Here is a 26,079-nt window from a genome sequence, read left to right as displayed (position 1 = left end):
TTGCTGCCACTACTGCTATTTTACTATTTGTTTTGCAATTGAATGGATACATCTGCCACTCCCTATACTATCTTGAGATGTAAAGGATTAACTGGATTCCATTAGTTGGTCAACCACAGATGTTGGTCTTAATAGGACAGGTTACTTTTTAATACTGTGCCAAATTGAGGGAGAAGTACAACATTTCTGCTATTCTTTGACTCGTTTCAATTTCATTTTATTTTTTTAGTAGAACGAGACTGTAATAGATCTTCCAAGGAGTGAGGGAATAAACAAATGAAAAAAATAATCAAAGTGCATTGTTAGAAACCAGCACACTCAATTCATATTTTGCACCTGAGCTGATAATGTCTATCAATTTCAGTTTACTTTTGACGGGAATAAAGACACAATAGGAAAGTCATTTCCGACAGCAACCTGTATCCAACAATTTACCTAGCGCTTCACAACATTTTACAAGTAGTTTTTGGAGTTCACAAAGAGAAAGTGCAACAGTAGAAATGAATAAACGAAGAAATTCCTATTTTCAAAATGGCCATCAGGAGTCATGCTGGAGGGTTGGGATAGACTTTGGGTTTCGGCTTGACCTCAATCTCATTTACACTACGAACGAAGATAGCATCTTGTTCTTGGCTGTAAAAGAAATGAACAAGTTATACTTGAAACTAGCACGTATAATATAAGAGAGGCAGTTCATGGTGAGAGAGAGAGCATACCTTTTAGGTCCCTCTTCGAATGTGTAACTTGATGCAACAGCCAACAGGCGTCCATCTCTGCTAAACGAAAGAGCTGCAACGCTAGTTGGATATTTTGAATACTAGAAGAGAAAACAGCAATTTAGTAACCGAATGTATTACCTTAAGAAAATTCTGTCACTCAAATTAAGCAAAAGCAAAAAGGAATAAAACCTGGTATAGCCTCTTCTTATTGTTTCCGTCCCATACGTTAACATACCCGTCACAACCTCCCGTGGCAAATGTACCATATCTGCAGACATTTATTATAAAGCATTTTGTTAATATCGATAAGTCACAACCTCTGTTGCTAACCCTAACATGCACAGCTGACAACACAGTTTAATTTCAAACTCCATTTAAAGGGTAATCACAGGATTTCATCTTTGGCGCTCTTGAAACTTTAGGGATTAAAGAGATGGAAAAGAGAGGGAACACAAGGGAAGTATAATTTACTAGAGATTCTGGATGGATATAAAACAGACCGCTCATCAACCACTTCAATGTATTTATACTCAAACTCAAACTACCTCTGAAAAAACATTTATCGTTCTATTTTGGATGAACAAAATAACTAAACCAAGAATGGTAACGCTGTACTAGGATCCCACCTATTGGAGTCTTGCAGAAAGGGTAGAGATGTGTGACGCAATCTTACTACCACAAGTGGAAAGACTGTTTGCAAGATTTTAATGCATTAACTACAAGTCACAAGGAAGCTATTAAGAAAATTGTTCTTATTATAATTTATATTCGTATTTCTCAACAGGATCCTTGAAAGATACAAGCTACAGCTATTGACACTGTAAATCCTTGAGAAACAGTTAAGCGAGCAATTTAAAATCCTTTTTAGATCAACTCGTTCATTATTCATGGAGATAATAGAATTCAGGTGGCAAAACACTCTAAAACACTTACATGGGGTGGAATGCAATTGCATTTACAGGATAGACAATGTCCCTTCCTGCTTCTGATTTCCTGTGACACTTGAAAGCATATCTGCGTGAAGGTTAGACACAGGTCATTAACAGGTAAAAGTTAGTGAACATATGTTGTTCTTCATATGCACTGTACTATCATAACATAAGTATGGACAAGAAGTTCAAAATATTCATATCACAAGTAGTATTAGAAAGGGACAACATAGTTGTATAGAGAGAAATAGATACTTTTTTGCTTGGCTAGCCTCTGAGAGGTCAAAGAATTCCATTGCAACCCGGCCCTCAACAGAACTAAGTGCATATCCTGCACAAAGCAGTTATTTGAGTACAAAGAATAACAAATATCTTGGCTAAGAAGCATAACAGAAATCATAGATATTTTAAGAAGAATAACAATGACTGAGTTATAGTCATCAGTTAAAGTTCACCTGTTCCATTAGGGTAACAGCGCACACATCTGGTTTGATATTTTAAAGAAGATTCTCTTCTTTGTTCAGGTTGAGACATGTTTCTCAAATCATAGATATTAACATGTCTTCCAGCTGTTGCTACAACCAGACGATGTCCAACCAGTGAGAGAGAGTACACACGCTCAGGCTGTGGATATGTTCCAACAAGTGTGCGCTCTTGGCCACTTGCACCTCTAGGGTCCCAACATTTCAGGGTTTTGTCCCAACTACCAGTGATCAATTGCCCTATAGTGACAGACAAGATAGAAGTAAATATCCTTTTATGAGTGATTTCTTTAGTTCAGTGATTAAGTGACATAGTAATTAGTAACACAAATAAGACGAGGTCAGCATTATAGATATAGAAAGGAGAGACCTGCAGCATATGAGTACTCAACACAACGAACAGGTGCATCATGCCTTCCTAGAATATCCTCTTTGTTAGAGCTGAAGACAAGCCTGGAGCATGATAATATAAAGGGTTAATTACTCTCCCCTCCACTCAGAGATAAATGCCCTCTCCTCCACTCAGAAATGCTTAAATTACACTTTCTCTCCCGTTATTTTAAAAATAACATTTCCCTTTCCATAGAGATGAATTGTGTTACATTTTATCCATTCTAAATGTTAACTAATCTCTCTAAGATGTAACCAGCAACGATAAGCAAGCCTCTATAAAGGGGCATTTTTTCTTGCTGCAACTTCTAATGTCACCGACAATTAATTTTGGACTTTGTACTATCAAATTTTGGAATTTAGAAGATAAAATGTCGTTTTAAATACACATAATTTTGGGGTAGGAACTTAACTCATAACCTTCATCTTATTTTCTTAAGTCCCAAAACGGATAGTTGGAATTCAAAACTAACTAATGGTAAGGAGAGTCACAAAAGGAGAAGATTTCTTCACACTAAGACGAAATAAAGTGTGAAGCATATTAATCTCTTGAGAAAAAAAAAATACCAAATTTTTTTAATAAAAAGGAAAGACAATGTAATTTCCAATGTCATGGGCAGTCAACTTTGAACATCATGCTATTGAATTTTGGACTTTCACAATATAAATCATGGTTTAAACAGCCATAACTCATAATTTACACTTCATCTTCTGAAGTATTAAATCCAACAGTAGGGATTCAAATCTAAACTAACCAATGATATCGAGAGCAGTATAGCTCATTAATCCATCCGCAAACAAAGTAACTTGATAAGTTAAAAGGAAAGAAAATGTAATTTAAGGATATATGAAGGAGAAGAGTGTAATTTAGTTATCCAGGTACAAAGAACAACACAACTAGGTCACAGGGTGAAGAACAAGACAAGCAGGTAGGTTTGAAATTGAAGAAGAGAGTGAGTAGAGTAAGTGACCTTCTAACAGTGTTGTCGGCGGCGACACTGAAGCCGGAGGAATCATCGTGGAAGCAACAATCGAGGACGGGACCAGCGTGCATAAACTCTCCTCTCAACACATTTGCACTCGCATCATACAACCGGACACTCTGAATAGAACCATCATCACACCAATCAATGGAATAGATAGCAAGTAAATGAAAACGGAGAAAGAGGAGCATATGATACATACCTTGTCCCATGAGGACACCAACAGATGATCGCTGTGATTGGAGAATCGAAGATTGGTGATGCCGTCCGATGGAGGATTCGACAACTCTCGCCCCGTCGCGGGCACTGCAGATGCCATGTCTGCGATTTTGTTGAAATTTGAAAGTTGAGGGGTGGGAAGGGAAGGTTCAAAAATGGATAGATGCCCCAAGGGCGCGTGACCTAATCAATTTTCAAAACACAACCCCCGCCCCCCTTCTCTTTCTCATATTCAAGATAAAATTATTATTATTTTAATAAATTAATAGATAAATAATCTAATTCCTTCCTCAAATGTGTCAAAAGTTGACATGAAAGATCAAACCTATAAATTAATCCTACATATAATTTAGACAATTTAAGATGAATTGCATGACTAAGATTATTCGCTAAAACTAATTAAAAAATTAATTGGAAATTAAAAAGTTAAAAAATTAACTTATTAGATTATAACTGTTTTATAAGCTTTAGTTATTAAAATAACTTAAAAATATAAAATGAAAAAAAATAAAATTATAATTTATTTTAAAAAAAAGATAACAAAATGAAAATAAATAAATATATTAAAGATAAAAGTGGAAGAAAATATAAAAAAAAAATTAAAAGTTAAAAGGTTTTAAAAAAACTAATAACATTTCAAAAAACACTATAAACTACTAAAAAACAATTTACTGAACAACCAAAAAAAATTTAGTCAGTAAGAAAAATTAAAAATTTGTTGAACTATTTTGTGAAACATAATTTAATTTATCACACTTTTTTATATTCAAAAATTAAATTTATATTTTCATCTTGCAGTAACCACTTTATTATTGTATAACACTTTCAATGATGAATTTGAATATTCACACAAAATTAATTATTTCCTTAAACTATTAAAATGAAACATTTTTTATTGGATAAATAAAACTTATTTCCTTCAACTATTAAAATATTTTTTTATAAAAATAAAACATCTACGGCATGTTTTGTGCAATAAAATAATTTTTTTATAAAAATAAAACATCTAAGGCATTTTTTATTGGATTTCATGTCACTTTTCACGTCTTCCCATAAACTACCAAGGATAGTTTCAACGGACAAACTGACTTATATTTAGTAGTCTATTGTGCTCCAAATAAGATTACTTTTGAAAAAAATACCCATGGAAAAAACCCACCATTACATATATTGTATTACTGTGTAAACCAATTTGAAATGTAGAGTAACCATCATTTCAAAATATAGTACTCTTATTTTGATCTTTTATGTATATATATAATTAGTTTATCAATATAAAAAAAACAGTTAAATTAGTTAGTTTTAATTAATAATATCCAAAAAGCAACAAGAAAGACATACAAGGTAGAAGATACTCTCATGGGATGGTTGAGGTTGTTACAAATAGAGCTTAGAAGTGATGCACAACTTACTTATATATTATGAAAAAAAATGCTAATATTATTTTAGAATAATGCTAAATAAAACTAGACAAGTAACTAGATAATTTAAACAAAATTTAATAAAAATAAATTTTGAAAAAAATAATTTACCATGTTAATTATATAATTTTAGTTAATAAATTTTATATTGTGACAATAAATTAAAAAATAAATTGTCAAATTAAACCAAACTAAACCAAAAAAATTGATTTGATTTAGATTTAATATTATATTTAAATTAAGCTGCATATTTATTTAATATTTGGTGTAGATGAATTTTCTTCTAAAAATCAGACTAAATTGTATTACAAACACTCCTAGTGCCTACTGCCATATTTCTTAATATAGTGATGTTCCCTAAGTATGATTAATCTAACGGTAAGTAATGTTTAAAGTAAATTTTAAGAAAAAAAAATTATCACTTTAAATAAATCCTATATATAATTTTTTGTTTTATAAAACTAAGAACAATTGTTTTTTCTCCAAAGTTTATTTTACATTATTGAATCCGTCTTATTGAGTAGAGAATTATTGTATGAATGTTGTTTGCAGAAGTTATGCATACTGAACCAATTATTTACTAATATACATTATTACTTTATAGTATTAAATAATTACTTATTTTTTAATCTGTGACATGGTTATTTTAAATTTAAAATAACAATATAGAAAATGTTAGTTTGTTTAATTTACACAACTTGTATATGCTTCTCTACACGAGCCTCTTATGCAGATAATATATTCCAAACTATATATACAAGATATAATTTTTATAATTTCTATGTTACTTGTGCAAAAATGTTAACTCAAATTTAGCATTAGAATTTTATGAAAATTTCCATTTTTCATTATAACAGTAGAAGATTGTGAATTTTTCATCTCATCGAGGCATCTTATTTCTTTAATATATATATATATATATATATATATATATATATGTATAATTTTTATTATAAATAAGTTATACAAATTAAAGTCAAGTTTTTTATTTTTAAATAAACTAAACTCGTGCTTCAAATTACTAATTCAACTAGAAAACAAACTGCAGTAGTAGTTGTTTTTTCTCACTTATCTTCGACGTCAAGTCCTAGATAAGATGCATTAAGGATTTCAACTTTCAAGCCCTCATACTGATCTATTTTTTAATGTTTAAAAAATTATATATAAAAAAAAAGTTCAATAAAGCAAACTGTTTCCACTAATTAAGGCAACGTATAACATGGAGTAACAAATATACCAGAATCTATATAAAGTTATAAACATAACTCCATAGAATTACTCCGAAGTAGGAACGTTTAGCAGTGGTATACCACCAAAGTACGCATAATATTTAGCTGAAGTTATGCATACGTACGTTGTCCTCAAACCTAATAAAAGTATTGCAAACATGATAATCATTTACAAGTTTAAAGATTAATAACTACAACAAAAGGTCAATTTGTGCATATTTAGGATTGAAAAGGAGGTCCAAATGAGTCTCCTTTAAAAACGTGAACATCAAACACTACATCTTCTTTGTTCAGCAACTCAAAGAGGCAAACATCTCTAGGTTGCAACATACATTCCTTCGCAAATTCGGGCCAACCTTTAGATAACTTTGTTGGAACATGACCTCCCAAGTTTACATGCCACGATTTCTTTCAAACACGTAACTCCAATTTCAGCTCTCATGAATTTGACTGGTACGCGCCGCATACAAATTATATTTTCATCATTACAAGATATATCAAATCCAACTGCCAATAAAACTAATAACATATAATTATAGCCTGAACACGTAAGGAGATTAATAACTTTGCTTCATAACTAAACCTTACCGATCTGAAATCTCCCTTCTGATTTTCCTTAATGGGGTTTTCTGGGGTGAACTTCTTAGCTTCTCGCATAGCTCCATTTTTGAATGACATTACAACAAAACCACACATGATATTAGGATATATGAACTCGGCACAATATTAAAATATCTACATTTGCACTTTTACTTTATTCAACTTAGGCTTTTTCTAGAAAATAATAAGACACTAATTACCAATTGGTTACAAGGCATTCATGTCTAAGATTTACCTTAGACCTGACACCACACTCTAACTCAAAACCTTAAGACTCAGGTTTATGGGTCTTCTCCTCACTTATATGGTGTTCAACCTTTCCACTTCTATCCGATGTGGGACTTCAACTCACACTTGTAACCCAACAAATGATACTTCTTGCAATGTATACATCTTTCTAGTATGTTAAAAATGGAAATATTTGAAAGATGTTATAAAGGCATTTAAAGTTAATCTTTACCTTCGATGGGAAGAGTAGTTATGCTTTTCAAATCTGGGATTCCCCAAGGATCTGCATCTCCTTTGAACCGATTCAAAGGAAGAAAACTATAACCATTAATATACTCTGCAAAAATAGTATAGTAATTTGAAAGAAAGACCAACTGAGATTACCTAGTGAACTTGAAGGTGTTTCTTCTGAAATCCTAATGATTTTTAAATTAAAACATTGGCCTTGATTCTTGGTGAGCTCAAAAACACAAATGTCCCCTGTTTCCAAATGATTATCTGAAGCAAAATTTCTCCATCCCCTGTAAAATCTGTCCCTCCTGAATTCAATAAGCCAAGTTCTCCCATCCGAGCCATCCGAGACCTGAAGTAGGATATCATCTCTTCGCTTTTCCTTCAAATACTTTTTTGATAGAATGACCAGAATTTTTCCTCAAAAGAGTTAGAAAATCTAAACACTAATAATATGTTATATTGTTGCTTCAAACAAAACATACCAAATTAATTATCTTGATGGATAAAAATGAAGCTTATCAAAAGCTCACCAAGGAAAAGCCATTCACATAGGAAGGCTTCAAGCGAACACCAAAAGAGGGAGCTTTAGATCCGGAGGTTTCACCTCTGTCAGTGGCACCACCCTTGTTCTCTGAAACATTGAACAACATGGCATGTCATGAAAAAATGACCTAAAAAACTCAACCGATACAAGAAAAGAAAAAGGTAAGTCTAACAATGAAATACAGAACTTCCATGGCAAAATTAGTACCTTGAGGCAAATAGGAGCTTTGTCCAACAACTCCACTCGAGCGCGTCCTCAATTTTTTACGAGGTGGAGGATATGATGTTGTTGGAGTTGCATTATCCAAAACTTGAACAGAATCATTTACAACGTGCATGGTCTGGGTTCAACGTAACCAAAATTAACAAAGTATTAATTCATTACAACATTAAATGGGCTAAAACTTTCAGTTAAATAGAAAGAAATTAAGAAAGAAAAGTACCACGTGATTCATTTTGAGTGTTGTGGGAGGGATAATTCATTTCACAGCTACTACCACCATCAAGTATGTGTACTACCTCCAAGTCACTACATGTTTTTCGGTATTTAAATACCACCACATGTCCGTGACGAAGGGAGTAATATGTAGAAAATTCCTTTCAACCCTCTTCAATGCATTTCCTACTCGATGCCATCTGGAGACTTGAGAAGCACTGGGTTTGACAGATTAGAACCATATTCCGCAGTGAACTTTTTTGGAATCATCCGCAAAGAACTTCTTGTTAGAATGCATATAAAAAAGTTCATAGGCAATTCAAATCTATTGTTACCCGTAGAATAACCTTACTTTTTTTTTCAACAAATACGTGATTTTATATATATATAAAAGAATATCTTGTAGTGGGTATAGATGGGCAATTTTTAGTGAAATAGAGGACATTATCTTTTGGATGATATATAGTCTTAACCTAGCTCGTTAGTTATGTAAGATCTTGATTATATTTTCAACTCATGCATGTGAATTTAAAATATAACTAATAATTACTTTTTCTTATGTAGTATGATTTGGACATGGACAATATGGAAAGAAAAAAAAAAGCATAGGGTTAATTCACATTTTCTTTTTATCTAGTCGATCGTGGCTTTAAAGTTGATACTTTCATAGGAATGCGTTAGGTTTTGTAAGGAAAGAGGAGAGAGTGTAAAAATAGAACAAAAGTGTTAGGGCCCGGCCCATAAGCGTAGCACATTAAGAATCTATACACGAAGTAACTAAGTTGGTTAGAATGGTAAAAAAAAAATTATATTAACAACTTGTTACTTGTGTAATGGTGAGTCAGTGAATAATCAAGTTGAAAGCTTGAGCCTCAGCCGTGGAAAGAAAAGGTCTTTGGGGAAAATTAGGGAAAGAATAGAGAAAGAGGAGATGAAGGAAAGAATGCTTACAATCTTTACCCGTTGAAGGGTTCTATCCAGAATCATCTTGAAGAAGCAGATCTGAGAGGGAACTCGTGGGTTGGAAGTCATGGCTGTTGTGTTGTGAGAGCTTTTGACCTAGTCAAGAACAAGAAATCAGAAAGAAGCTGAGAAATTGTAAAGTAGAAGAAAACGAAACAAAAAAGGCTAAGAAAGTGAGAAATGAAAGCTTACAACAGATGCCTGATCGATTCAACAAGATAGACAAGATCGATCCATTTTTTTTTTAACTTCTTCTTCTACTCTCTCTCTCTCTCTCTCTCTCAAATTGAAATGTGGGGGCTGGAGCAGATGTGATATTGATAATTAATTAGTCCTTTTGGGCCGTTGTGCAAACGAAAGTGAAGAAAGAGTTGCAGTTGCAGTAGAGAAAGAGTTGTTGTTACAATACAATTAACTTACATCCCAATAGAGACAGCACTATAATGTTGCTTTTGGGGGGTTGGGTTGGGGTTTCCATTTTGAAGAAACAACAAAAGTTCTTTATCCTGAAACTGCATGAGGAGCCACAGTTGGTGTTGATGATAAGCAAGAGTGCTACCTGGAGACAAACACTCACGTACAATTGCATGTCATGCATGGTTTATTGTGAACAGTGTCAATCCATGAAGAAGAACCATCTGCCCAATATTAATGAAGGATGAGAAAAACACTACTCTCTGCTCAGATTTATTCCCTCCCCTAGCCTACACCGGTCAAAATGCAGCATGACCCTATCCTCTTTCATTCCTCTCCACCTTACCTTCACTCCATCTTAACTCTTAAGTAAAATCATAGAATAATTCAAACTCAGATTAAATAAGTCATGTATGTTTTGACAAAAAAAAATAAAAAAATGTATGCATGATATATGTTCTGCCAACTATATTAGTAAGAACTTTTTGAAAACAGAGCTATCTACATCAAAGCTTTTTCTCTCTCTTTTTTTATGTGGCAATTAACATGTTTTGTTTTATATAGATTTGCTTTTGTTATTTATTTATTATCATATTATTTATTATATTTTTTGTTTTTTTTTTTTCATTTCTCTCTCTTCTTTAAATACACACATATTATACCGTCCCTTTTTTTTTCCTCTACTTATCCCATTTTTTTGTTCGTTTCATATATTTTTCTTTTTCTCTGTTTATCTTTTCACGAAGGCAATCAGTATCCTATAAGCGTGTATGGAACTTGGAAGTCCTAAAATACAAGGCGTTTTTGCTGGATAATATGCAATAAAAAATGGTCGCATATATATGCATACATGTGAGGTGAGGATCCCAATTCCCAACTAACGGTGCCTATTTTCCTTCTTCTTCTTCTTCTTTTTTTTATTTATAAATTGCGGTGCCTATTATCAACACAAAACAACAATAATTTCGTTGAATCAGCCTTGTGTTGTGTCTCCAATCCACCATTATTAGTATTTGATATGGTTAATTGTGAAAATTATACTTATTTTTTAAAAATGATGTGTTATTATAATTGAGTAATTTTTAATAAATAAATATTTAAAAGATGAGATATAGAATTTATTAATTTTTTTTAATCAAACTAAATTTCATAATTTTTAACTTGTCTAATATTTAATAGATATATTGGTAGTGACTTCGATAAAAATATTCATAGATAATTATAATTGTATTGTTGTTTGTAATTTCTAAGTAAATTTTATAATAATGATTTCGATTTAAAAGTTAATCTCAATAATCCTTAGATTTTGATAGTAATTATAATAATAAAACAAAAATAGAGATTAAAAGAGTAAAGGTTTGGAAAAGAAATAAAGATTAAAAAAAGTAAAAGAGTTTAAAATTATGCAATGAAATAAAGAAGCATAAATTTATTAAAATTGGATATATATATATATATATATATATATATATAATGACTTTGTGGTCAATTTCTTTGTGCGTTGGTGATATTTGATGAGTTCAATGATAATAATCCAATCCAAAAAAAATTGACAGTTAAAAGTTTTATTTATAAATGTGTACAACCACGTTTCTGAATACATAGATCTAAGTTATTTGGTAATTTCGTATAACTTTTTCCATAACTGATTCAATTGATATTTTGAATTTCGAAACGGTTCTGCTTTTAAGTGTTTTTCAATTCCACGCTCTACAAATTGAGTCGTCCAAATCATCAGTTTCAATTGAAATAAATTTTTTTGATGACACATTCAATCGAATTTTAGTACATATATTGATCACCTTTTGATACATTATTCTTCTTTTTATTCTAAGTTGATTGAAATTTTATAAGTTTTATATCTCAGACAAATTTTACAAGATAACAAATATACTCCATTTCTTTTTTTACAAAAGATATACACTTCCTAAGCCCACCTTATTTTTCCGTATCATATCATATCCAATTGGATTATACCCCTCAATATAATGCTAGTCTGCAAATGTCGCATGGTTTAGCTCGTTATTTTATAAGTTGATTTACTTCATGAAATTGAACCCCAAAAGCTAGTCTCATGTTGAACTTGAACCACCCAATTCTCCAAAAGTTGCAAAAATGCCACAACCTAAACACCCTTAAGCAAGTCCATGCCCAAATGCTAACAACTGGTCTTTCATTCCAGACATACTATCTCAGTCACCTCCTTAACACATCCTCCAAATTTGCCTCAACCTATGCTTTTACCATCTTTAACCATATCCCAAACCCAACACTTTTTCTCTACAATACTCTCATTTCTTCATTGACTCATCACAGTGACCAAATTCATCTAGCCTTCTCACTTTACAACCATATTCTCACCCACAAGACCCTCCAACCCAATAGCTTCACTTTTCCCTCCCTGTTCAAGGCTTGTGCCTCTCATCCATGGCTCCAACATGGTCCTCCCCTCCATGCCCATGTTTTGAAATTCCTTCAACCCCCTTATGACCCTTTTGTCCAAAATTCATTGCTCAATTTCTATGCTAAATATGGAAAATTGTGTGTGTCTAGATATCTGTTCGATCAAATTAGTGAGCCTGATTTGGCCACATGGAATACCATGTTGGCTGCCTATGCACAAAGTGCAAGTCATGTTAGTTACTCAACCAGTTTTGAAGATGCTGATATGTCCTTAGAGGCATTGCATTTGTTCTGTGACATGCAGTTGTCTCAGATAAAGCCCAATGAAGTTACACTTGTGGCATTGATTAGTGCATGTTCTAATTTAGGTGCACTTAGTCAGGGTGCTTGGGCACATGGTTATGTGTTAAGGAACAATCTTAAACTGAATCGTTTTGTGGGGACTGCACTGGTGGATATGTATTCCAAATGTGGATGCCTTAATCTAGCATGCCAACTGTTTGATGAATTGTCTGACAGGGACACGTTTTGCTACAATGCCATGATTGGAGGGTTTGCAGTTCATGGTCATGGGAATCAGGCACTTGAACTGTATAGAAATATGAAACTTGAGGACCTAGTTCCTGATGGTGCAACTATTGTAGTTACTATGTTTGCGTGCTCTCATGGTGGATTGGTAGAGGAGGGCCTGGAGATTTTTGAGTCCATGAAGGGGGTTCATGGGATGGAGCCAAAACTTGAGCATTATGGATGCCTAATCGATCTTCTGGGTCGAGCTGGGAGATTAAAGGAAGCAGAGGAGAGGCTACAAGATATGCCCATGAAACCAAATGCAATTTTGTGGAGGTCTTTACTTGGTGCAGCAAAACTTCATGGTAACTTAGAGATGGGAGAAGCTGCTCTCAAACACTTAATAGAGCTAGAACCAGAAACAAGTGGAAACTATGTGCTTCTCTCTAATATGTATGCTAGCATTGGTAGGTGGAATGATGTGAAGAGAGTGAGGATGCTGATGAAAGATCATGGGGTTGACAAGTTGCCTGGTTTTAGCTTAGTGGAGATTAATGGTGCCATGCATGAATTTCTCACAGGTGACAAAGCTCATCCATTTTCAAAAGAAATATATTCCAAGATTGGGGAGATAAATAGAAGACTGCTAGAATATGGTCACAAGCCAAGAACGTCAGAAGTTTTGTTTGATGTAGAAGAAGAAGATAAGGAAGATTTCCTCTCTTACCACAGCGAAAGACTAGCTATAGCGTTTGCACTAATAGCATCTTCTTCAAGTATGCCTATAAGAATTATAAAAAACCTTAGAGTTTGTGGGGATTGCCATGCTATTACCAAGCTAATATCAGCGGCATATCAAAGAGATATTATAGTAAGAGATCGAAATCGGTTTCACCATTTTAAGGATGGGAGTTGTTCTTGTCTAGATTACTGGTGATACCCTGTTCACCTTACAACAAAATCAATACATGAAAGAAAAGTATAATTTGTTACATTAATGTGAAATTAATTTTTTTACCTGAAATAAGTGTAGTTTTTTATTTAGCAGATGACATGAGAAAAGCTTCCATCAGCTGATATTAATTTTAAATTCTTTGGAAATTAATTTTAGTTCTTATTGCCAATAATTTAACCTGTTGACACCACAAGGAAGGGCTCACTCCATGTTGAACGACAGAACTCTGTGCTAATTGGAATTGTAAAAAGTATTCCAATAGAGGTCATTTTTTATTTTGGGGAGGAATTTATTTCATTGTTACAAATATGGATTATTTAACAAAAATTGAATTTTTTCTCCATACACGGACGAATAATTGAAGGGATTAACTCTCCTAAGAAAAAATGGATTATGGGAGTGATATATCTTTTTCTGAATGAATTTTAATATTTGAAAATAGTGTGATTAGCATTTAAAAATAGGGACCAAAATCACACAATTACACTACTTAGAGGATAAAAATGTATTTATACCTAAACTGTTAGCGTTGTTGGTGATATATCATAGTCGCATTTCATCTCACACATTGCTGATTTAGTATCTAGCAAGGTATTCGTGTTATAAAAATCAATTTTTCCCATCAATTATTATCATCAAATATTAAGACAAGCAATAATAACTAATTGGGAAGTAGATTAACATTTTCCTTCTAACATTGTCTCTCTTAATTTAGAGGTGAGATTCACTAAAAATTGTTATTTTCAACAAATTCTAAGAAAGATTTTGCCTATGCCCAATAGTTAGTCCTTGCTTACAGCAGATTGTATTGGTAAATAAGAAAGTAAAAACAATATTTCAACAAAAAGATAACATTAAAGACTACATCTAAGTTTGCCCGTTGTTATGCTAGCTAGCCAGAAACATTGAAGAAAGTAATATTTCATAGATACTCATCCAATAATAATAATAAACAAGAAGCATATATATATATATCAGAAGAATAGTGTAAGGAGGTTGGTTTGAGGTTGAGGAGCAGAATCCTGTGGTCTACTTGCGAACGTGGAGGTCTCGGATTCCTCATCCTCAGAGGGTGTCCCCACACATTGCTTCTTTGGCTGGTGACACATTATTTCACCTCTCACCACACTCGTTGTTATTACTTGAGGGATCAGTGGGGTCAACGCAGCAGCAGCACCACCTCGTAGCACTTTCTCCACACCCATTTGGCAGAGGTGCCAGTTCCCTGTCCACAACAGCCCCACTGCTCCATTCACTGGATTTATAGTACGCCCCACTGCTTCATAGAGCAGTGACTCAAACAAAGCTGCCATACATATATACCACAATTAAGTCACAACTTCTTCACACACAAAAATAAATAAATAAATACAGCTCCTAATTATTGATATATATATATATATATATATATATATATATATGCTAATTAATTATAGTGGTTAGTTATTCATCAATGATATGTCACTAATTTGTTTACCAGACTGCACCCGCTCTATAGAAGAATTTCTTATATATTGCTCTTAATTATAGTCACAATTGTGCATACTTAAAAATACACACGCAAATAAGAGTTTAGCTTGGATATATATAATTGTACAAACTAATCCTGATCCAGAAAATTTAACGGAACAAGGTTTAACAGATGGAAGGTACTTGTAATTCAAAATATTGTAAAGAGAACATTACTTCAACCAGGCGCCTCTGGATGTGATGCTGTTAATTTAGAAAAAAAGATTAAAAAATTCGTATATGGGACTAGTTGACATATAATATTATGATGATATGATGTAGATTATCATCTCTAGCTAGCTATTTGAAAGATTAGTCATATAATAAGAGTATCTCCATGCAGGAGTTGCTTATTATAAGATTCTTAAAACTTAAAACTACTTCTCAACAGTTAATTAGAATTGTGAAATAATAGTAGCTAGAACTCATTTTTAAGTTTTCCTAACAAAATTAAATGAACAGAATTCATGCATCCCCATTTATAATATATAGTTTTGCAACTGTTTTTTATGCATCACATCACATGCATATATATAAAGATAGGGTTGCATATATACCGGATCTTTGGTTGGGGGGTACGGTGGAAAGGAAAGACATGAGAGTGGCACGGCCGAAGAACTTGGTGACGAAGAGGGTGGCGTGAGCTTGGGCTTGTGGGTTCTCTATCCACAGTAGGCAATGTCGTAGCATGCAGTCGTCACTGCAACCCTTTCGGAGGACTCGACAACCATTGCAGCTCATGTTTTTCTTCTTAATAATTTTGATCCACCTCACAACAATCTTAATTACTTTATCTCTATCGACTAGACTAGGACAGTGTATAGTATAGGGATAATATATCTTAATTAAATGGTCATATATATATAGTTACCTGGTCTTATAGAAACAGATCGAAAGGATATGATGCAGGTTTTATAGGAAGGAAAGGCGAGTGTGGGAACATGCATCATCAATTAATCAACCAAACCCTGGTTCACTTCTGTTTATTAATATATTTATATTAGAATAACATTACTCATTATATAATTTTATATTATATAAATTCAACCATGGTTGAGTTACGGGGTCATGTGGAAAATTAACAATGTACGGCTAGATATATAGTATTCCAAAGAAACGGGTGTTCTGGGCCTGCTCAGGTTCTCCGCAGATGTTGGAATTTCTCTATAGTTGGATTCCCATCAACGTATATCTATTTTTCCATCCCATCAATTAAGTTCTCGCTTGATTCCCCATTCAGATCAATGTAAATGCAATTCTCTATTGTTCTCATGAATATAGTGATTCATAAAGTTTATTATATGATAATGTTGCAAGGTTTATCTTTTAATTTCTATCTTCTATTGAACGCTTTCCCGTGTGCTTTTCAAAGTTAGCTAGTGAGGCTGTAACTGAATTCATTTTTATATTTTGATTTGCAAGAAATCAATCTAGCTATAATTTCCGCATCCGAAACTTGCTTAATCAATTGATTAGCTTGATACCAATTGATTAAAAATGTAGTATGAGGGTTTGATGATACATGACACAAGGATGATAATTATTAAGCTGGCGTATAAAGCTAGTACATATTACATATAGGCATTGGATGTTATGATCAGAAAATGGATACGTGGCAATTGGCATCTTTATCCGAAATGGACCACATCTGCATCCACATGAAAAGAGTTTGGCGTATTTCCCAACAAATTAATGTCTGTGGAGAATGGGATTCCAATTAATTAGGTTAAACTTTGGCAGCTAAGACTTTGGCCTTATATACATGCATCTTATGTGGTTAAAGGCGACTCCACCATGGTATCAAATTGCTGTTACATGTAAATTGGGGGAGCAGGACCCAATATATCCCCTGCTTATACTATACTATAATTTAAGATATATTAGGTCCTACACATTTCAAAACTAGTTTGTGAAAGAGGGACTATTATTGGTGTATCTTCATTATAAACACAAAGGAGTATCTGTGTCCCTTCAATGTATCAGGAAGACAAAAAGAATTTGGGCATTATTATTATTATTACTTGCTTGCAGACGCCTTTCAATTAATTTGACCTTTTTCTTGAATCTAATCTCAGTTGAAGTTGCAAAAATACCCTCCTCTACCCTTCAATTTCAACACGTAGCTATTAGTGTATAAATATTGAATAACCATTTTTTATGACAATAATTTCAGTTTTTCTATTTTCTTATCTTGATCAATATTTTGTGTATAATAAATAACCATCCCTGCAGCTTCGATTTTAACATTTGGCCACTCCTTTGTAATAAACGAATCTTACTTTTTGATTTTGGAGTATAGCTCGGATGAAGCTGATCACACCTTGTGACAGAAACGAAGTAGAGATAGGTACAATATATATCCACAATATTAACCAACTGAAGTTAACAGATAGGTTATTAAATGCTACTAAAGCATAGAAACCATTGGTTGCATTAGTAATATTTATTCGTGTTTGATTAAACTAGCTGCCGCGGCACAATTAACTGGCCTATGGAATAACCTTGACTTATTTAATATAATATCATTAATCCAACCTAGAAAGATTGGTATGCGATTAATGGGTGGCGGATTACAATTAATTTTCAATGTTTGTGACGTGCATTTTAAAGCATGTTTCTGTGAATTTTAGGGGAAGAAGTTTGTTTCTTTTGATATCTGCTTTTTTTTTTTTGCTGAATAAAAAAAATGGATAGATAGTAAACAATTTGGATAGTTAAATTACAATTTCAGACCACTACTCACCTGCCTAATGTCACTGTATTTTTTTCCTATACTCTCCTATCTCAAATATTTTTAAAAATATATTAATTAGGAAAGTTAATATCATTTAGTTTTATTGATCTATTTAAAAATAAATCTTTTTTCTAAATTATCATTGATTAAAAAGTGATATAGCCATTAGAAAAACAATCTCTATTAAATAAAAATATTTTGGTAATAATTTTTATTATGTAAAATAAAATTATTTAAAATTTACTTATATTCAAAATCAACATACATAAGTATTTTTTTCCCCTTTATATTCGAGACGAGAAGTAATGTATGTTGAAGTCCCACTTTGGATTACAGTCAATCTAATTCTCCCTTGTGCCATAGTCAAATAAATGAAAAAGAATCTTCAAAGAATCTACAAGTGGACATTAAATTATATGCAAAAACAATTGGTTTGACTTCAAACTAGAATAATGGTCCACAAAATGTTAATGCATGTGTTATCAGGCATCCCCCCACAATAATAGCTTTATTTTAACCACTAGACGAATCTACTACTCGCACATCTTTTTTGGTCATTCAAACATTAGGTCCGAAATAACAGACCATGAGGTCTTGTCAGACTTTCACCTAAACACATGGCAGTAACTGAAGTTATGAGCTTTCAAGTAACTATCTGTTTATACCACATCTGGTTCCTTGAATAGTTACTAAGAAATGGGGTGAGCTTTCAATTCCACTGATGTGCAAAGGGAGGGTTTAAACAACTATTTGATAGAATAGATGTTTGGATTATATGATTTTCCATTCTTCACAATTCTACTATTTTAAACTATATGTACTCTACTCAATTTAGAAAAAGATAAACCACGACTAGTGTTGGAATCTTGTCTTGGTGAAACTAGTAAAAAGAAAGAAAAGAAACAATAATAGAAAAGCCAACAAAATGAACCAGACTACTTTTCAGGAAACTGAATGCCTCCTATTTCTGGATGGAGTAGATTTGGCTTCTTCTGGGTTAGCAGAACTCATACTCTCTGATGAGTCTGAGCCACTATTTTCACCTTGTCCCCCTTTGCTGGCCCAAAGCTTAATGAAAGACTTCTTTGACTTGAGCAACCCTTTCACCTTCCCCATGACAGCCTTGTCCATGCTGGGTTTGGTGTCTCCATCTTTGTCATTGTTTCCAACTCCATTGCTCAGCCTCAATGATGCAAGTTCCTTTCTTAACGCCTTCAGCTCCTCAGCTGTGGCCACAGCATCCAACTCATCTTCTGGGTTAGTTGTCCCTGACCTTGAGCTTCCATTCGATTCATTGTTCAAGTCTTTGATTCCTCTAGGTATGTCAGGAGTGCTGGTACCTGATGATGCAGCAGTCCGTAACTGCTCGAAGTATAGTACCTGCACAACTACACGCAATGGTAGTCTCTCATTTTGCACTGCATGCAAGCACGCGTCAACTGATAGCTTTCTACAATCCATCAGCTTGCATATCCTCTTCTTTTCGCCTTTGCTGATCCCAGGGTGCTCCTGTAGCGTTTGGAAGCAAGGAAAAAGTAGAACGAATGAATTAGTTACCTCCACATACAACTTTCTAAAAGGAAGTCACTATCAGACAGCAAATAATGCTAGTGGTGAAGCTAAATATTACTGTATATTGAGCACATAATTTTTTTCTATATTGAAATACCAGAGTGTAAAAGCACACTATAACAAATCTAAAATGAAATATGCAAATTGAATCAAAGAATTCTCTTCTCGAGAACAGTTACCTTCAGATATGTGTCAATAGCCCTATAAAGGCCATCATGAGCTGGCCGAGAGATGCTAGACACTAACTCGGCAAGATTAACAAACTCTGAGAAAGGTAAATTGGGATCTTTTGCTATTTCAGCAAGGTACCCATCTATGAGCTTTGCAACCATCAGCTTAGAAGCATCTGATAAAATCCCTGGTTTTCTTATCCCCTCAAGTTCATCCAGCCCAACTGACTCAATCTCAGCATTGTGATCCTTAATAAAAAACACTCTAACAATGTTCTGTACTATACTAACATCATAGATTGTAGCAGCCCCATCTGGTGCTTGAATCAAAATATCACTTACAGAAGCCTCCTCCAGTTGCTGCCCAATTCTCTTTACCAGCTCTTCTTTAGTCCTATCTCCCGATTCTACAAAAATGGCAGCTTTCAATAACTTGAGTAAGAACCTACAAGGAACACTGCCTTTCTCAGTAGGCAGCAACCACACAATAGTTTCAACTATTAAACGGTGCTTGGATACATCCCCACACTGGATCATACCCTTGCTGAAATTTGGCAATCTTCTATAAGCATAAGCTTTCAAAGCTTCGCCAATTACTTCATTAGATTGAACTGCCTTGGATTTAATATTCGTAATCACAGACTTGTACAAATCAACTTCAAGCTCACATAAATCTTCAACCCACCAGTCTTTTGGCACCAGTCGAGTTCTGAGTCCATTCTGGTTGGACTCAATCCCATTTTCCTCTGGAAGCTTCTTCCGGTTATAGGTGTAGGACCAATCAACTTTGGATACATCAACGCATGCCTTATTTGCTATAGATTCAATGCAATGACTGACAACCTTTAGGTCCTCAACCAAGGGTAACATAGACTTTGAAGTCTGAAGAAGGATGATTGAATCCTTCCAACTACGGAAAATGCTAGAGCTAAGGAAAACATCAATCTTGTAGATGAGGTTCCCTTTCTCAATGGCCTCATGCATTCCAAGATACTCTGCTGCACATCGAGTTGCTATTACATTGTAAGCATTGAGGGTAACAGTCATGCCATAGCAAAACTTAGCACATATCTCAAAGGTATTTGCACCACCAGGAATGTCAAAAATTTGAACTTCATCTACATTTTCTTCATTATTGAGGGAGATCAATGTCTGTAAGCGAGAACTCTTCGATAGAAGAGGAAACTACACATCAAAGGATTTGATATATCAGTAAACATAAAATGAAAACTTGAAGCAAAATTGATTTAGCTGTTTATTTGGATGTTGTAACTAATATGAACCATGTTTCCCCAACCTCTATAGTAATTTTCAAGTAATAGTGGCCCAGCGAGATTCTTTTTAAATTCTGAGTTTTAACTCACAAAAAATGAATCTTAAAACTGTTCAATTCAGCCTTAGACAATGGGGTTAACAACTTAACAATAGGTCAGTAGTTGTTCTGCTCTCCATTAAGGTCATGCATGAATGACTACTCACTTTATCAGAGCAACAATGTACATGTAAACAAATATTTTATCAATTTAAATTTGTCACATGAGTTTTGTTACTGTGTGCCCTTTAGGTACATGTTGAGGAATAAAAAACAAAACCAATTACATGATAAAAGAAGACCAAACGGCCCCTAAATATCTTGAAAATCCAAAAACCATAAATAATGCTATTTTTTTGTTCTTTTACACGAGTCCTATGGAAAAATAACATCAAAGAGCAAATCATCCTCACCATACATAAATATATTGGGAAATGAATATCAAAGTATGAATTTCTGACAGTAACTATCCAAAAATTGCCATAAATATTGAGATTTGAGACTCGTAGAATCACTAAATGCCAATATGGAAATTCCCAGTTGGAGACTAGATAAGTTTACTGGGCTGAATCATACCTTGTGTAGATAAAACTTTATATCCCCTACATTAACAACAATATCTGATGCCAACTCACTTGCCACATACCTGCACACGAAATGCATCTTGAGAAAAAACTGTCTGAAAATAGGGTACAGGAAATGAAAAACAGATAAAAAGTAGGCAGAAAAGTATGGTGGCTAGGTTTTAAAAAAATGATTGAGAATCTTAAACCTTTTCCCTTTTCTGAAGTTTCTTTTTACCCTCTTTTTAATTGGATTGTTCAGCAACACAAGTGGACTAAACATACTCAGATGAATGATTTGAGGGGGGAAGACAAAGAAGATAAATAGTGATAGGAAAATAATGAGTTCTGATTTTCAAACTCCAGGCTCAACAAGTGAAATCTTATTGTACATAGTTTTACATGAACCATAATTACCATGCAAAAACCTTAGTTTCTAAAAAGGATATTCAAATAATATACAATGACTTCTTGATAGCTTGCTTTAACAACACCACGAACACTTTCCAAAGAGCTTCTTCTCAAAGCCCAATATGGATTCAGCATGTAAGTTAATTAGTTTCTTTCAGGCTAATTTTCTGCATACTTGATGCAGTTATGTAGCAAAAGATGCCATGTGCTGTAGTTATTAGGATATGTGACATTGGGATGGGTAGCCAGTATCAAGATGTTATAAAATTAACATAATTTGCATATGACAATACCAAATAATACAGTTTTAGAGAATAGCAGTAATTTGAATAATTAATGGATAAATAGTAGTGTGTAAAAACACCGCACATACAGAAGTAAATGGAGAAAAAATAAATAAACAAACAATTTAACATCAAAGGAATGTATGAATCCTAGCTAGGGCGGCATAATGTGCAGCCATAGGCCAATAGCTATCAGGTGCGGGGCATGGTTATTATTCATATATCTAATATTTAATATTTAATAAGCTACATTTCCCAGCATTACCTTCTTGTGTATTTATTTATACCACGCATTATGAAAGATGGAAGCCATTCACAAATAAGAATTGGAAAAGATTAAAGTTGTTCCAATTAAAAACAGGAAGAATAAGAAGGAATGAAACGAAAACGTCTCCTTAATCACAGAAAAGCTCCTTGAAGAATGAAGTACATCAGGGGAAATCAAGACTTGTAGGAACTGTAAATTCATTCAATTACCACCTTCAAAATAAACTATAGGAACTAATGAAAGAACTTGTTGGGAGAACGCATATGATGCTTATCAACTTATGTAAACTTATGTATGTTTGAAAAAAAAGAAAAGGAACAACAGCAGCAGCACATGAACAAAAGTAATTCACATCACAGCTAAAAATATGTAATAAACAACAATGTGTATATTAAAAAGAATACATAACATAATCTCACCTAACATTGTTTCCATCAGTTTGAAAGGTATCAGGCTTAGAACCAAGCTTCATGAACTTCATCTTGACAATAATAAGATCTGCTTCCTCTCAGTTGATGCCGACTCAACCGAAAAAACTAAAAAAAAAAAAAAAAAAAAGATTCACCACCACTCAATAGCCGATTTCTAAATCCAATAAGTCACACAGCTAGCCCCACCAAAAACATTCCTACATAAATAGCAGCAAAAAATTTCCCAGAAAAGGAAAGAGAAGTGCAACCCCAGCCACTGAGATTTATCCAAGATTGTTGTTGGCTATAAGAGAGAAAAGAGAGAGGGGTTTATAGAGAAACAAGGTTAAATAGCGCAGAGAGTGAGCGAATCTTGACAGCAAACAAATGCAGAAGAAGGTGAATGAATAATGAGAGTGTCCAATTTTTTAAGCAAAGGTTCTCTTAAATGGGAAGAGACTCCAACAAGAGATTGTTTCCTTGGTCGACGGCAAAGCCCACGGAGCCCGGGCGCACCGAGTCAGCTCAGGGGACATAGCCAACAGACTGTTTAACACTAAACAATTCTCAATACCAGAGACACAAATCTGACTCCACCTCACTTTCCCATATTTCTTTATCATTTCACTTTCTGTTTTCTTTGTTTTTTAAAAGCCAATAAAGATTCACACCTCTAGTGAGTCCCCTTAAAGCTCCAAGTTCCAAATCCAGCATGTGTATATATATAACTATAACTATACTTATAATGCTTTTCTTTTTTTTATTATATGGTTGAAAAGTTTGAAAACCTGCAACTGAAAACAGCATCTCGGTATCAGTTGAGAAAACCACCAAAACTGTAGACAGCAAGAATCTTTTGGCAAGTATGGAATAAATGAAGAAGATCACGAATATGGAGTTATTATAGTAATGAAAACAATCATACATCAGCTACTTGCAAGAATATATATCATAAACAAACTTGGGCTACTGAAATCTGAGGAATCCACCAGAATGTATCTCGCAGATATATCTATCTAGTAAAATAATGCCTCTGTGGTGCTGTGAAACTCTCAACCACACATGAAGAAATATGCCTTAGATCAACTTGCAAATCACAATGACAAGCAAGCACCAAACTTCACTCTCCGTGTAGTTCCCAACAACACTCGACACCCCCATTTTTTAAAACCCTTGATGTAGAGATAAACAACTACACACACGCATTGCTAAAAAAGCAAATAACATAGCTCAGCTGACGCCCCTTTTGTTAATCTTAAAGAAGGAAAAATATCATTTTTATAGAGAAAAACATTAAAAGAATATGAGAACACAACATAAGCAACCATGAAGCTGAAGGCAACAAAAACAAAGGAATAACGAGAGAATGGTAAAGCAGGATCTTACAGTGCGGAGAGAGTCACACACAGTGGGAGTTCAATAGAAGATGGACAAGACAAATGGTGCAGTGCAACAGGTGTTGTTGCAGTGCATGACAGTGCGTTTGTTTGTGTATGTAGGGAGTCAGGAGGAGCACCAAACTGAGTTTCAAATTTCAACATTCAACAGAGGCAGAAGCTGATGAAGGAGAAAAACAAGAAAAGAAAAAGTAAAACAAAAAAGAAAGAAAAAGAACAATCAATCAGAGAATGAGTTGATATGGTTTCTTTCTTCTTCTTTTTTCTGATGCATCTGTGTATGTAAGTAACTCTAAGTACACTAAATGACAAAGTATTATAGTAGTTTTAGCAGCCTTCAGGAAGAGAAGATTGGCACTTTTTTCCTAATGCATTTTGGTCTTTGATTTGAAGTGAGAAAGTGTGCAGAGACCATTCAATTTCTGGGGTGCACGTTGCTGAGTTGTGCACGCCAAAACTGACACTTCAGCTTTCTCTTTTCTTTTGCATCCTCCTCCCTCCCTTCAATAACGCGGACTCCTATGCTGTAGTATAGTAAATGGACCTCTCATTAAATGAATGCCTCAGTTCTCAGTTCTCAGTTCTGATCAAAGCCCATGTGGTAGTGTGTGGTGTAGTAGCCAACTCAGTCCTAATCCTCCACCCTTTCATTTTCATCATCACTCACCTCTTTTTCCTTAGTGGACAGTTGGCATTGGCAAGACCTGTTTTTACTTTCTGCCTCAGCAAAAATCCTTACAATTTCGAATTATTCTTTATAATGGTTATTACTAAGTTTATCTATGGTTCTTTTCAATTGATAAATTTGTGAAAAGACAATAGTATTTAAAATTTGGAGTTTTCCACATTAATAATTGGTTGATAAGACAGCAAATTGCTATTCAAAATCATGAACAGTTTACTTTTAATTACAAAATCTTGCTTCTTCTTTTTTAGTGAATTATACTCTCTTTTTTAAAAAAAAAACAAAATTATCTGCATTGATGACTTAAAATTTTGTTCTTTTAAAGTGAAAAGGTTAAACTATATTCATTGCTAATTTGAAGAAAATTGAGTTGATAAAATATTTTAATTCAAATCAATAATAAACTTCTACTTTTTCACTTATACATCTTCTCATATTTGACTCTTCTAAAGTGTAATAAAAACTGTTAATTCAAACATTAATGGTTATATTCAATTTAGAAAAATCAATCAAAGAATTAAAACAAATAATTTATAGTCCTCACTTAACTCTTTTTTTTTGTCGAGACTTCGCTAAATTTGAATTGCAAACAAACATCACTAAATCTTATACGTATAGATGGATCTATGGTCAAAATAGTTATAGAAGTTTGAATAGAATTTAAATTCAAAATTAATTTAGAGTTAATATTAATTAAAGTAAGATCCTTAGTTCCTCCTTGAGGAGTGCAAGGATTACAAGATGATTTCTCGATTAATTGTTTCTGAAATATAAGAAAAAAAATTGTGATAAACATTTATCTAGAGGAGTACTGTTGAGAGTTCTACATCGAATGACTAATAAACATAATGAGTGCTTATATAGTTGGATAGGCCACCCCTTATGAACCCCTTTTTAAAGAAATTTTTTGATGTCTATACTGCACTTTAAATTTAATAAGTGTTTATTTTCAACCTCGACTTGTACCATATATATTTCTTTTAAGTGTAAAATCTTACATATAAACTCCTCCATTTATCTTGATGACCTTAAAATTACTATTTATAATTGGATAAACATTCCAACTATTGCTAGCGTGTGTTTAATTCCACGTTTGCAAGATCACA

General features: G+C 33.5%; 5 protein-coding genes across 8 annotated transcripts; 1 reads left to right on the top strand and 4 right to left on the bottom strand.

Moving 5' to 3' along the window:
- Positions 1-299: 299 nt before the first annotated feature.
- On the bottom strand, positions 300-3,962 carry LOC100808389 (mitotic checkpoint protein BUB3.1). Its single transcript, XM_003536537.5, has 9 exons — positions 3,706-3,962; positions 3,492-3,622; positions 2,501-2,583; positions 2,104-2,370; positions 1,904-1,979; positions 1,653-1,733; positions 909-987; positions 717-817; positions 300-633 (listed from the first exon to the last, which is right to left on the bottom strand). The coding sequence occupies exons 1-9, from the start codon at positions 3,820-3,822 to the stop codon at positions 546-548; spliced, it is 1,023 nt and encodes a 340-aa protein (XP_003536585.1). The 5' UTR covers positions 3,823-3,962; the 3' UTR covers positions 300-545.
- Positions 3,963-6,418: 2,456 nt separating this feature from the next.
- LOC121172977 (B3 domain-containing protein REM19) lies at positions 6,419-8,315 on the bottom strand. The gene is made up of 5 exons (XM_041006232.1): positions 8,186-8,315; positions 7,965-8,065; positions 7,645-7,822; positions 7,433-7,537; positions 6,419-6,510 (listed from the first exon to the last, which is right to left on the bottom strand). The coding sequence occupies exons 1-5, from the start codon at positions 8,313-8,315 to the stop codon at positions 6,419-6,421; spliced, it is 606 nt and encodes a 201-aa protein (XP_040862166.1).
- A 3,512-nt stretch (positions 8,316-11,827) lies between these two features.
- Positions 11,828-13,960, top strand: LOC100804311 (pentatricopeptide repeat-containing protein At5g43790). Its single transcript, XM_003535641.5, has one exon. The coding sequence runs from the start codon at positions 11,865-11,867 to the stop codon at positions 13,638-13,640; it is 1,776 nt and encodes a 591-aa protein (XP_003535689.1). The 5' UTR covers positions 11,828-11,864; the 3' UTR covers positions 13,641-13,960.
- A 394-nt stretch (positions 13,961-14,354) lies between these two features.
- Positions 14,355-16,067, bottom strand: LOC100803780 (LOB domain-containing protein 38). Its single transcript, XM_003535640.5, has 2 exons — positions 15,725-16,067; positions 14,355-14,964 (listed from the first exon to the last, which is right to left on the bottom strand). The coding sequence occupies exons 1-2, from the start codon at positions 15,906-15,908 to the stop codon at positions 14,633-14,635; spliced, it is 516 nt and encodes a 171-aa protein (XP_003535688.1). The 5' UTR covers positions 15,909-16,067; the 3' UTR covers positions 14,355-14,632.
- Positions 16,068-18,650: 2,583 nt separating this feature from the next.
- Positions 18,651-24,975, bottom strand: LOC100807318 (BTB/POZ domain-containing protein NPY2). Of its 4 annotated transcripts, none has more exons than XM_041005954.1 (6): positions 24,278-24,975; positions 23,563-23,685; positions 22,901-23,017; positions 21,532-21,601; positions 19,653-20,828; positions 18,651-19,410 (listed from the first exon to the last, which is right to left on the bottom strand). In XM_041005954.1, the coding sequence occupies exons 3-6, from the start codon at positions 22,960-22,962 to the stop codon at positions 18,844-18,846; spliced, it is 1,875 nt and encodes a 624-aa protein (XP_040861888.1). In that variant the 5' UTR covers positions 22,963-23,017; positions 23,563-23,685; positions 24,278-24,975; the 3' UTR covers positions 18,651-18,843. The 4 variants fall into 4 exon arrangements, with proteins under 4 accessions (XP_040861888.1, XP_014618877.1, XP_006589617.1 ...); XM_014763391.3 differs by lacking the exon at positions 23,563-23,685 and having other exon boundaries at positions 24,278-24,448; positions 24,701-24,975; XM_006589554.4 differs by lacking the exon at positions 23,563-23,685.
- Between the last annotated feature and the right edge of the window lie 1,104 nt (positions 24,976-26,079).

The sequence above is a fragment of the Glycine max genome, chromosome 10 (genome assembly GCF_000004515.6).
Source record: "Glycine max cultivar Williams 82 chromosome 10, Glycine_max_v4.0, whole genome shotgun sequence".
Classification (NCBI taxonomy): domain Eukaryota; kingdom Viridiplantae; phylum Streptophyta; class Magnoliopsida; order Fabales; family Fabaceae; genus Glycine; species Glycine max.
Note: the sequence above shows the minus strand (reverse complement) of the source record. Positions and strands in the feature narration are given on the sequence as shown.

Bases quoted from the DNA above. Each gene is read 5' to 3' on its own strand.
- LOC100804311 (XM_003535641.5), top strand. From the start codon at position 11,865: ATGTTGAACTTGAACCACCCAATTCTCCAAAAGTTGCAAAAATGCCAC.
- LOC100803780 (XM_003535640.5), bottom strand. From the start codon at position 15,908: ATGAGCTGCAATGGTTGTCGAGTCCTCCGAAAGGGTTGCAGTGACGAC. The intron at 14,965-15,724 runs GTATATATGCAA...TATGTATGGCAG, and splicing joins ACCCCCCAACCAAAGATCCG to CTTTGTTTGAGTCACTGCTC.
- LOC121172977 (XM_041006232.1), bottom strand. From the start codon at position 8,315: ATGCACGTTGTAAATGATTCTGTTCAAGTTTTGGATAATGCAACTCCA. The intron at 7,823-7,964 runs GTGAGCTTTTGA...CTATCAAAAAAG, and splicing joins ATGTGAATGGCTTTTCCTTG to TATTTGAAGGAAAAGCGAAG. The intron at 6,511-7,432 runs GTAAAGATTAAC...TACTTTTATTAG, and splicing joins AACTACTCTTCCCATCGAAG to GTTTGAGGACAACGTACGTA.
- LOC100808389 (XM_003536537.5), bottom strand. From the start codon at position 3,822: ATGGCATCTGCAGTGCCCGCGACGGGGCGAGAGTTGTCGAATCCTCCA. The intron at 818-908 runs GTTTTATTCCTT...TTTCTCTTCTAG, and splicing joins ATAAGAAGAGGCTATACCAG to TATTCAAAATATCCAACTAG. The intron at 634-716 runs GTATGCTCTCTC...TTTCTTTTACAG, and splicing joins TTCGAAGAGGGACCTAAAAG to CCAAGAACAAGATGCTATCT.
- LOC100807318 (XM_041005954.1), bottom strand. From the start codon at position 22,962: ATGAAGTTCATGAAGCTTGGTTCTAAGCCTGATACCTTTCAAACTGAT. The intron at 20,829-21,531 runs GTATGATTCAGC...TTTGATGTGTAG, and splicing joins TAAAGTTTTATCTACACAAG to TTTCCTCTTCTATCGAAGAG. The intron at 19,411-19,652 runs GTAACTGTTCTC...CAAACGCTACAG, and splicing joins CTATTGACACATATCTGAAG to GAGCACCCTGGGATCAGCAA.